This window comes from Scylla paramamosain, chromosome 11, assembly GCF_035594125.1.
Source record: "Scylla paramamosain isolate STU-SP2022 chromosome 11, ASM3559412v1, whole genome shotgun sequence".
Taxonomy (NCBI): domain Eukaryota; kingdom Metazoa; phylum Arthropoda; class Malacostraca; order Decapoda; family Portunidae; genus Scylla; species Scylla paramamosain.
The window spans coordinates 9,477,501-9,490,000 of NC_087161.1; the positions used below are offsets into that span (position 1 = coordinate 9,477,501).

A 12,500-nucleotide genomic window follows, 5' to 3' on the forward strand; every position below is an offset into this window, starting at 1 on the left:
CCCAATGTTTTCTAAGTTCATGCACGCTTCGGGAGCTATTGAGAAATTAATGTACCACATTCTATTTTCATATATAATATTTTACGTATTATCAACATCGGTATGATTTCATTGACAATTTACTATTGCTTTGTTGTCTATGGAATATGTTAGAATACAAATGGAGCAAGTAAACATGAGTAATGAGTGAGTGAGATCATAACATGTTTGGTACAGATATTGATAAAACAAAATCTATGAACATAAACCTAGGTGGAAACTTTAACACTCCGTCATGGGGTAAATTTCGGTGGTGTCATCACTCATTAGTCATTACACTTGTTTACTCGCTGCATTCCCTTCCTAACATATTCCACAAACAACACAGCAAAAGTAATTTGTCAATATAACTCATTGCAGAAGTTTATAATGCGAGGTAAAAAAAAATAAATAAATAAAAAAGAAAATATATATATATATATATATATATATATATATATATATATATATATATATATATATATATATATATATATATATATATATATATATATATATATATATATATATATATATATATATATATATATATAGAAGGCCCACTTAATACCAGGTCCAACAGAGAATCCCAAATAGAAAAATAAATTAATGAAGGATAAGTGTCTTCAAACCTTCTTGAAAGACTTCAAGTCATAGGAAAGAGGAAATGCAGAAGCAGGCAGGGAGTACCAGAGTTTACCAGAGAAAAGGATGAATGATTGAGAATATTAATTAATTCTTACATTAGAGAGGTGAACATAATAGGAGTGAGAGAAAGCAGAAAGTCTTGTGCAGCAATGCCAAGGGAGAAAGGGAGGCATGAAGTTAGCAAGATCAAAAGAACAGTTAGCGTGAAAATAGCGTTAGAAGATAGCAAGTGATGCAGCGTTGCGGCGATGAGAAAGAGGTTGAAGACAATCAGTTAGAGGAGAGGAGTTGATAAGACGAAAAAATTTTGATTCAATCCTGTTTAAAAGCGCGGTATGACTGGAACCCCCATACTTGTGAAGCATGCTCTATACATGGACGGATAAGACCCCTGTACAGAATTAGGAGCTTCAGGGGGAGGGGTGAGAAAAATTGGCAGAGATGGCTCAGAACACCTAACTTCATAGAAGCTGTTTTAGCAAGAGATGAGATGTGAAGTTTCCAGTTTAGATTACGAGTATAAGTAAAGGACAGACTGAGGATGTTCACTGTAAAAGGGGACACTTGAGTGTCATCGAAGAAGAGGGGATAGTTATCTGGAAGGTTGTGTCGAATTGATAGATGGAAGGATTGAGTTTTGAGGCATTGAACATTTGCTCTGCCAATATCAGAAATTTTAGAGATCAGAAGTCAAGCGTTCTGTGGCTTCCCTGCGTGAGCTGTTTACTTCAGCATAAGAGTGGATAGGACATGAAGTCTGGTTTAGAAGATCATTGATGAACAATAGGAATAGAGTGGTGACAGGACAGAACCCTGAGGAACACCACTGTTAATATATTTAGGAAAAGAACAGTGACCGTCTACTAAAGCAGCAATAGAACGGTCAGAGATGAAGTTACAGAAAGAAGGACAAAAGCTGTAGGAGGGTAGTTTGGAAATCAAAGCTTTGTGCCAGACTCTATCAAGAGCTTTTGATATGTCTAAGACAACAGCATAAGTTTCACCAAAATCCCTAAAAGACACAGTAAGGAAAGCCAGAAGATCACCAATAGAGCGGCCTCAACAGAATCCATACTGGTGATTAGATAGAAGATTGTGAAGTGATTGATATTTAAAAATCTTCCTGTTGAGGACAGATTAAAAAACTTTAAAGAGGCAGAAAATTAAAACGATAGGACGCTAGTTTGAGGGATTAGAACGGTCACTCATTTTAGAAACAGGCTGAATGTAGGAAAACTTCTAACAAGGAGGAAAGGTAGATGTTGACAGACAGAGTTGAAAGAGTTTGACGAGGCATGGTGCAAGCACAGAGACGCAGTTTCTGAGAACAATAGGAGAGACCCCACGAGTTCCATAAGCCTTCTGAGGGGTTAGGCCAGTGAGGGCATGGAAAAACATAATTGCAAAGAATTTTAACAGGTAGCATGAAGTAGTCAGAGGATGGAGGAGAAGGAGGAACAAGCACTGAATCATCCAAGGTAGAGTTTTCTGCAAAGGCTAGAGCGAAGAGTTCAGCTTTAGAGATAGATGTGATAACAGTGCCTCTTTATTCTGTCATATACCTGATCCTTCAAGTAGATCTCTTGCAGCCACTCAGTTGAATTCTGATCTTAAACTGATCTTCTTTTAGTGTTAGCGTTGGGGTATAAAATTAAATACTGCCAACACCAATAGCACTGGACTCCCAATTCCTCACATCCGGATATCATAATTAACAATCAAGTAATCAACTCCTGTAATTCCTTAAAACTTCTTGGGGTAATGTTGGATTCCACACTGAGTTTTGAAAATCACATCAGGATAAGATCTCTAATTTCCCAGAGGATTGTTTTATTGAAAAAAAAATGCAAAGCCACTTTTGATAATGATGAAATTGTTTTGAATAGTTTTCATTCCTTCATTTTATCCTTTTATTGTCCAGTTTGTATGTCAGTTGCTCCATCTCATTTAAAACTTTTGGATCACTCTTTTAACTTCAATTTTTTTACTCTCAACATGCAGCTTCATCGCAGAATGGTTGGTGCAATAACCATGTTCTTCAAAATTGTCAATGATAATAATAATAATAATAATAATAATAATAATAATGATAATAGTAATAATATATATATATATATATATATATATATATATATATATATATATATATATATATATATATATATATATATATATATATATATATATATATATATATATATATATATATATATATATATATATATATATATATATATATATATATATATATATATATATAATGTCAAAACCTTTCAAGATCTAACTCCCCTCGTGATTTCTGGCATCTTGCCAAAAATATCTCCAATAACTTTGCTTTTTCTTCTTTCCCTCCTCTATTTCAACCAGATGGCACCACTGCTATCACAGCTATTTCTAAAGCTGAACTCATCGCTCAAACCTTTGCTAAAAACTCTACCTTGGACGATTCTGGGTTTGTTCCTCCCTCTCCCCCACCCTCTGACTACTTCATGCCACGTATTAAAATTCTTCGCAATGATGTTTTCCATGCCCTCGCTGGCCTAAACCCTCGGAAGGCTTATGGACCTGATGGGGTCCCTCCTATTGTTCTCCGAAACTGTGCCTCCGTGCTTGCACCTTGCCTAGTCAAACTCTTTCAGCTCTGTCTGTCAACATCTACCTGGAAGTTTGCCCACATTCAACCTGTTCCTAAAAAGGGTGACCGTTCTAATCCCTCAAACTACCGTCCTATTGCTTTAATTTCCTGCCTATCTAAAGTTTTTGAATCTATCCTCAACAGCAAGATTCTTAAACATCTATCACTTCACAACCTTCTATCTGATCGCCAGTATGGGTTCCGTCAAGGCCGCTCTACTGATGATCTTCTGGCTTTCCTTACTGAGTCTTGCTCATCCTCTTTTAGAGATTTTGGTGAAACTTTTGCTGTTGCCTTGGACATATCAAAAGTTTTTGATAGAGTCCGGCACAAAGCTTTGATTTCCAAACTACCCTCCTACGGTTTCTATCCTTCTCTCTGTAACTTCATCTCAAGTTTCCTTTCTGACCGTTCTATTGCTGCTGTGATAGATGGTCACTGTTCTTCTCCTAAATCTATTAACAGTGGTGTTCTTCAGGGTTCTGTCCTGTCACCCACTCTCTTCTTATTATTCATTAATGATCTTCTAAACCAAACTTCTTGTCCTATCCACTCCTATGCTGATGATACCACCCTGCACTTTTCCACGTCTTTTCATAGACATCCAACCCTTCAGGAGGTAAACATATCACGCAAGGAAGCCACATAACGCTTAACTTCTGATCTTTCTAAAATTTCTGATTGGGGCAGAGCAAACTTGGTATTGTTCAATGCCTCAAAAACTCAATTCTTCCATCTATCAACTCGACACAACCTTCCAGACAACTATCTCCTCTTTTTCAATGACACTCAAGTGTCCCCTTCTACACTGAACATCCTCGGTCTGTCCTTTACTTATAATCTGAACTGGAAACTTCATATCTCATCTCTAGCTAAAACAGCTTCTATGAAGTTAGGTGTTCTGAGACGTCTCCGCCAGTTTTTCTCACCCCCCCAGCTACTAACTCTGTACAAGGGCCTTATCCGTCCATGTATGGAGTATGCTTCACATGTCTGGGGGTGGTTCCACTCATACTGCTCTTCTAGGCAGGGTGGAATCAAAAGCTTTTCGTCTCATCAACTCCTCTCCTCTAACTGACTGTCTTCAGGCTCTCTCTCACCGTCGCAATGTTGCATATCTAGCTGTCTTTTACCGCTATTTTCATGCTAACTGCTCTTCTGATCTTGCTAACTGCATGCCTCCCCTCCTTCCGCGGCCTCGCTGCACAAGACATTCTTCTTTCTCTCACCCCTATTCTGTCCACCTCTCTAACACAAGAGTTAATCAGTATTCTCAATCATTGATCCCTTTCTCTGGTAAACTCTGGAACTTCCTGCCTGCTTCTGTATTTCCACCTTCCTATGACTTGAATTCCTTCAAGAGGGAGGTTTCAAGACACTTATTCATCAATTTTTGACCACTGCTTTGACCCTTTTATGGGACTGGCATTTCAGTGGGCATATTTTTTTATTGGATTTTTGTTGCCCTTGGCCAGTGTCCTTCCTAGATAAAAAAAAAAAAAAAATTATATATATATATATATATATATATATATATATATATATATATATATATATATATATATATATATATATATATATATATATATATATATATATATTTTTTTTTTTTTTTTTTTTTTTTATGTAGGAAGGATACTGGCCAAGGGCAACAAAAATCTAATAAAAAAAATGCCCACTGAAATGCCAGTCCCTAAAAGGGTCAAAGCAGTGGTCAAAAATTGGTGGATAAGTGTCTTGAAACCTCCCTCTTGAAGGAATTCAAGTCATAGGAAGGTGGAAATACAGAAGCAGGCAAGGAGTTCCAGAGTTTACCAGAGAAAGGGATGAATGATTGAGAATACTGGTTAACTCTTGCGTTAGAGAGGTGGACAGAATAGGAGTGAGAGAAAGAAGAAAGTCTTGTGCAGCGAGGCCGCGGAAGGAGGGGAGGCATGCAGTTAGCAAGATCAGAAGAGCAGTTAGCATGAAAATAGCGGTAGAAGACAGCTAGAGATGCAACATTGCGGCGATGAGAGAGGGGCTGAAGACAGTCAGTTAGAGGAGAGGAGTTGATGAGACGAAAAGCTTTTGATTCCACCCTGTCTAGAACAGCAGTATGAGTGGAACCCCCCCAGACATGTGAAGCATACTCCATACATGGACGGATAAGGCCCTTGTACAGAGTCAGCAGCTGGGGGGGTGAGAAAAACTGGCGGAGACGTCTCAGAACACCTAACTTCATAGAAGCTGTTTTAGCTAGAGATGAGATGTGAAGTTTCCAGTTCAGATTATAAGTAAAGGACAGACCGAGGATGTTCAGTGTAGAAGAGGGGGACAGTTGAGTGTCATTGAAGAAGAGGGGATAGTTGTCTGGAAGATTGTGTCGAGTTGATAGATGGAGGAATTGAGTTTTTGAGGCATTGAACAATACCAAGTTTGCTCTGCCCCAATCAGAAATTTTAGAAAGATCAGAAGTCAGGCGTTCTGTGGCTTCCCTGCGTGATATGTTTACCTCCTGAAGGGTTGGACGTCTATGAAAAGACGTGGAAAAGTGCAGGGTGGTATCATCAGCATAGGAGTGGATAGGACAAGAAGTTTGGTTTAGAAGATCATTAATGAATAATAAGAAGAGAGTGGGTGACAGGACAGAACCCTGAGGAACACCACTGTTAATAGATTTAGGAGAAGAACAGTGACCGTCTACCACAGCAGCAATAGAACGGTCAGAAAGGAAACTTGAAATGAAGTTACAGAGAGAAGGATAGAAACCGTAGGAGGGTAGTTTGGAAATCAAAGCTTTGTGCCAGACTCTATCAAAGGCTTTTGATATGTCCAAGGCAACAGCAAAAGTTTCACCAAAGTCTCTAAAAGAGGATGACCAAGACTCAGTAAGGAAAGCCAGAAGATCACCAGTAGAGCGGCCTTGATGGAACCCATACTGGCGATCAGATAGAAGGTTGTGAAGTGATAGATGTTTAAGAATCTTCCTGTTGAGGATAGATTCAAAAACTTTAGATAAGCAGGAAATTAAAGCAATAGGACGGTAGTTTGAGGGATTAGAGCGGTCACCCTTTTTAGGAACAGGTTGAATGTAGGCAAACTTCCAGCAAGAAGGAAAGGTAGATGTTGACAGACAGAGCTGAAAGAGTTTGACTAGGCAAGGTGCAAGCACGGAGGCACAGTTTCGGAGAACAATAGGAGGGACCCCATCAGGTCCATAAGCCTTCTGAGGGTTTAGGCCAGCGAGGGCATGGAAAACATCATTACGAAGAATTTTAATACGAGGCATGAAGTAGTCAGAGGGTGGAGGAGAGGGAGGAACAAGCCCAGAATCATCCAAGGTAGAGTTTTTAGCAAAGGTTTGAGCAAAGAGTTCAGCTTTAGAAATAGATGTGATAGCAGTGGTGCCATCTGGTTGAAGTAGAGGAGGGAAAGAAGAAGAAGCAAAGTTATTGGAGATATTTTTGGCTAGATGCCAGAAATCACGAGGGGAGTTAGATCTTGAAAGGTTTTGACATTTTCTGTTAATGAAGGAGTTTTTGGCTAGTTGGAGAACAGACTTGGCATGGTTCCGGGCAGAAATATAAAGTGCATGAGATTCTGGTGAAGGAAGGCTTAAGTACCTTTTGTGGGCCACCTCTCTATCATGTACGAGTATAGCACGAGAACAAGCTGTGTTAAAACAAGGTTTGGAAGGTTTAGGACGAGAAAAAGAGTGAGGAATGTACGCCTCCATGCCAGACACTATCACCTCTGTTATGCGCTCAGCACACAAAGACGGGTCTCTGACACGGAAGCAGTAGTCATTCCAAGGAAAATCAGCAAAATACCGCCTCAGGTCCCCCCAACTAGCAGAGGCAAAACGCCGGAGGCACCTTCGCTTAGGGGGATCCTGAGGAGGGATTGGAGTGATAGGACAAGATAAAGATATGAGATTGTGATCGGAGGAGCCCAACGGAGAAGAAAGGGTGACAGCATAAGCAGAAGGATTAGAGGTCAGGAAAAGGTCAAGAATGTTGGGCGTATCTCCAAGACGGTCAGGAATACGAGTAGGGTGTTGCACCAATTGCTCTAGGTCATGGAGGATAGCAAAGTTGTAGGCTAGTTCACCAGGATGGTCAGTGAAGGGAGAGGAAAGCCAAAGCTGGTGGTGAACATTGAAGTCTCCAAGAATGGAGATCTCTGCAAAAGGGAAGAGGGTCAGAATGTGCTCCACTTTGGAAGTTAAGTAGTCAAAGAATTTCTTATAGTCAGAGGAGTTAGGAGAGAGGTATACAGCACAGATAAATTTAGTATGAGAATGACTCTGTAGTCGTAGCCAGATGGTGGAAAACTCGGAAGATTCAAGAGCGTGGGCACGAGAGCAGGTTAAGTCATTGCGCACATAAACACAGCATCCAGCTTTGGATCGAAAATGAGGATAGAGAAAGTAGGAGCGAACAGAAAAGGGGCTACTGTCAGTTGCCTCAGACACCTGAGTTTCAGTGAGGAAAAGAAGATGAGGTTTAGAAGAGGAGAGGTGGTGTTCTACAGATTGAAAATTAGATCTTAGACCGCGAATGTTGCAGAAGTTAATGAAGAAAAAGTTGAGGGGGGTGTCAAGACACTTAGGGTCGTCGACGGAAAGGCAGTCCGACCTGGGGACATTTATGGTCCCCTCCCCAGATGGGGACTCCGAGGCTGGTGTAGGAGTCGCCATGATTTTAAAATTTTTTGAGTGAAGGGTGTGTGTGTTATTAGGTGCTTGTAGTTTTGTGTGGAGGAAGAGAGTTGTCTTTAGAGGGCAGGCTGTGACTACCCCCTTGTGTTGTGAGACACAAAGGGAAACGTTCAGTGAGGTCACAGCTGGGTTTAATGATAAGTTCACAGCACCCCCTGAACAGTGCTTTAGACCTCACTGGGAGTAATTATCGTTTCGGCAGGTGTCTACTGCCTCCTCCATATATATATATATATATATATATATATATATATATATATATATATATATATATATATATATATATATATATATATATATATATATATATATATATATATATATTGTATTATGAGACACAAAATTAAAAACGTTCTAGGAAGTCACCTCTCAGTAGTAAAAAAATTAACAGCATTCCCTGGTCCATCGTTTGAGACCTCACTGGGAGTAATTACCTTTTCCACAGATGCCTTCTCCTGTTCTTCTTGAATGCATAAGAAAACATGATAATTATAATTAGTGTTCTGTTGACGTTTTTATAACTTTTTTTTTTTCTATGTAGGAGGACACTGGACAAGGGCAACAAAAATTCAATAAAAAAAAGAAAAGCCCACTAAGATGCCGGTCTCGTTTTTGCACTAATGTTGATGGTGTTGGTGTTGTTGCAGGTGTGAACGATGCGTCTCCGGAGGGATGCTGGGGAGGCGGGGCAAACCACGTTGTTGCCCCCAACTGACAACGTGGAGCCGGGTGAGTGCCGCGTCTGGACGCCGTCTACACTGCTGCATTCTCACCCACACACTTGCACCCTTACACATGCACTCCCAGCATCATCGCCATCACCTCTTAGATATGCACTACCTTCACTGCACTAGTGCCCTTGTCTCTGCTACATCTGCATCAATATCACACCTGTATTATCACGCCTGCCTCAGCACCATTTACGCAACCTCACGCCCACAGTCCCGCTCACCAGGAAGTTATTAAGCCACTCCCCACACACAGCTATCGTCATTATCACTACACCCACTCTCACCCAATCTAAAAATTCATATATATATATATATATATATATATATATATATATATATATATATATATATATATATATATATATATATATATATATATATATATATATATATATATATATATATATATATATATATATATATATATATATATATATATATATATATATATATATATATATATATATATATATATATATATATATATATATATATATATATATATATATATATATATATATATATATATATATATATATATATATATATATATATATATATATATATATATATATATATATATATATATATATATATATATATATATATATATATATATATATATATATATATATATATATATATATATATATATATATATATATATATATATATATATATATATATATATATATATATATATATATATATATATATATATATATATATATATATATATATATATATATATATATATATATATATATATATATATATATATATATATATATATATATATATATATATATATATATATATATATATATATATATATATATATATATATATATATATATATATATATATATATATATATATATATATATATATATATATATATATATATATATATATATATATATATATATATATATATATATATATATATATATATATATATATATATATATATATATACACGCACACAGAAATATCCTGGATCATAGTACTGAAAAAGAATAATCTGAATAATGATAAACTTTAGTGTGAAGGAAGTCACGCGTTAGAGCTAAAAATAAATAAATAAATAAATAAATAAATAAATGCATCCAGGTTGTATCTGTTCATGTCCTTTTGCTAGAGGATTTTATAAAGCCTATATATAGTTATTATCTGAACCATGTACGTCACTCCTGACGTCAGGCCAAAAGCTGCTATTTGTAGATGAGATATCAGCAATATCACAAATCCTCTGGCAAACATGACAGACCTATGGATGTGTGTTGATGTGTGCTCGGATGAGTGTGTGTGTGTGTGTGTGTGTGTGTGTGTGTGTGTGTGTGTGTAAGAGTGTGAGTAAGTTCACTTCATAACAATTAACAGTATTTAAAAGATTACCAAGGAACGTATGCGTGTGAAGATACCTCTGTTATAAGTGTGTGTGTGTGTGTGTGTGTGGGTGTGTGTATTTTGTTGGTGTTGCTGTTGATGCTGTTTTTTTGGTGTTGCTGACGATGTAGTTACTGTTGCCATCTTCGTCGTCGTTGTTGTTGTTGTTGTTGTTTTTGTTGTTGTTGTCGGCACCAAGTCAGCACCTGTTTTTTAATTCTTGTCTTTTCTCTGTTCAATTGTATTTTAGAAACCACCACCGCGGAAATTACAAGTAAGTTATAGTGTCTTCTTATCTTTTCCATTTTCCCTTTGTAAGGCAGTTCAGAAACTAACTCCCATGAACCGTGTTGAGTCGTTGGGTCAGTGAAGCAAATGAGAAAACAGAGTAGGGAAACATAATAGCTACATCAATCTCACTCTAGCGATCAAAACTTTTCTTTTTATTTTTCTGGTAACTAACGTTGCACAATTCATTGTTGTATAAGTCATTGCCATTGCAGTTATTATTATTATTATTTTAGGTAAAGACTCAATAGGTCGAATGTGGCATTTATTTTAGTTTAGGTTAGGTAGAAAAAAATGTGATGGTGATGACTTTCATACCAATGAAGTATTGAGTTTTACTTCCCAGAAAAAAAAAAAAAAGTTTTATCCACCCGAGTGGGACAGTCAGACACGAATCTGCAAATTTGCTGGCAGAATAGAGAATAATATGATGTCATTTCTTTTACTGATTCGTGATAACAGATAGGAATATGTTTTACATGTTGCTGGACTATACATAAGCAATTTTAGCATATTAGTCATTTAGGCGAGGAAGGAAGAAAATATTTTTTGAGAAGTTAGTAACCAATTACTGCCTAGACTCAGCCAGTTAACTAAAATCCACTAAAGAGGACGTTTTGGTGACAAAAAGAACCACTGTATTAAAGACTTTCTTTATTTACTAGTCAGAATAATTGTAACATTATATATATATATATATATATATATATATATATATATATATATATATATATATATATATATATATATATATATATATATATATATATATATATATATATTACAAGTTGATTCTCTATCCCAGTCCTTGTGGTCGAAACAACAATTATCTCCTCCTTTATATTTTTTTCAGTAGTTCCTTTAGCCCATTAGTGCCTACTTAACTATTCTTCCACCTCATTATTCCCTTAATTCACTAATTCACAAATCCATTGTTCTTTCAGTTCATGAGTCAATTGTTCTCCCAGTTCATGAGTTCATTACTCTCCCAGTTCATGAATCCATTGTTCTCCCAGTTCATGGGTCCATTGTTCTCCCAGTTCATGGGTCCATTGTTCTCTCAGTTCATGATTCCATTATTTTCCCAGTTCATGAGTTCATTGTTCTCCCAGTTCATGAGTCTGTTGTTCTCCCAGTTCATGAGTCCATTATTCTCCCAGTTTATGAGTCCATTGTTCTCCCAGTTCATGGGTCCATTGTTCTCTCAGTTCATGAGTCCATTTTTCTCCCAGTTCATAAGTCCCTAGTTTCCGATTTCCCTATATGTTTACCAGTAGCCAATTCTAATAGTCTCCAGATTTTTAGATTTAGTTCCCTGAGTCCAGGCATTTGTTGAGATCTTCATTCCACACGTTGCCTAGTGTAGCTGTCCCACACTTGATTATTTCAATAATTGATTAGTTCCCTACATCCTGTCCACCACAGTCACCAATGACAATTTTCCTTGTTCGCTAGCTTCCCAGTTCACAAGCATCTGAGTCAGTTAGTGTCCTAATCCATTAGTTCTTCAATTCACTAGTCGCACTTGATTAGCTGTCCAGCCACTTGTTTCAGAGTTAATGTCAGTTTAGTAGTACTTCAGTTTCTAGTTCCTCACTCTCCTAGTACATTTTAACAATGTCCTCGTACCATCATCCTAATAGTTTACAGTCCGCTAGTGTCTTCAGTTCACGGTGTTACCTAAACTGTCCTCTCGTCACACAGTGGATGAGGTGGAGACAACTGTGACGGAGGGACTCGGCGGAGGCGGTGGTGAGTCACCTCCACGATCTCTCTCTCTCTCTCTCTCTCTCTCTCTCTCTCTCTCTCTCTCTCTCTCTCTCTCTCTCTCTCATTGCTGGACTCATCGCGCGTGTCCTCACAATGAGTGGCTGCAACTCCTCGCTCTCCTGGGCAGACTCCGTCCCGTTGATCTGTTTCACAAAGAAACGTCATGACCATCTTGGAGGAAAATATCGATTCAGACAAGATAGAAAACCACATCCCACCAGCACGGAAATCTTGGTCAAGATTATGAAACTGAGAATTACCAGAACTATCGCTGCCCTTTTCCTTTCTTTTTTTTTTTTTTTTTTTCGTTAGGACATCG

General features: G+C 37.4%; 1 protein-coding gene across 12 annotated transcripts in view; it reads left to right on the top strand.

The window, feature by feature from the left end:
- Positions 1-12,500, top strand: part of LOC135104927 (synaptotagmin 1-like) — an 88,903-nt gene that overhangs the window by 21,192 nt on the left and 55,211 nt on the right. For 4 of the 12 annotated variants that reach the window (XM_064012689.1, XM_064012693.1, XM_064012690.1 and 1 more), the window contains exons 2-4: positions 8,651-8,732; positions 10,374-10,397; positions 12,116-12,163. In XM_064012689.1, coding sequence (XP_063868759.1) covers positions 8,660-8,732; positions 10,374-10,397; positions 12,116-12,163 — 145 coding nt within the window. In that variant the 5' untranslated portion in view covers positions 8,651-8,659. The remainder of the gene's footprint in view (positions 1-8,650; positions 8,733-10,373; positions 10,398-12,115; positions 12,164-12,500) is intronic. The other 8 variants (XM_064012694.1, XM_064012696.1, XM_064012695.1 and 5 more) reach the window with 2 other exon arrangements.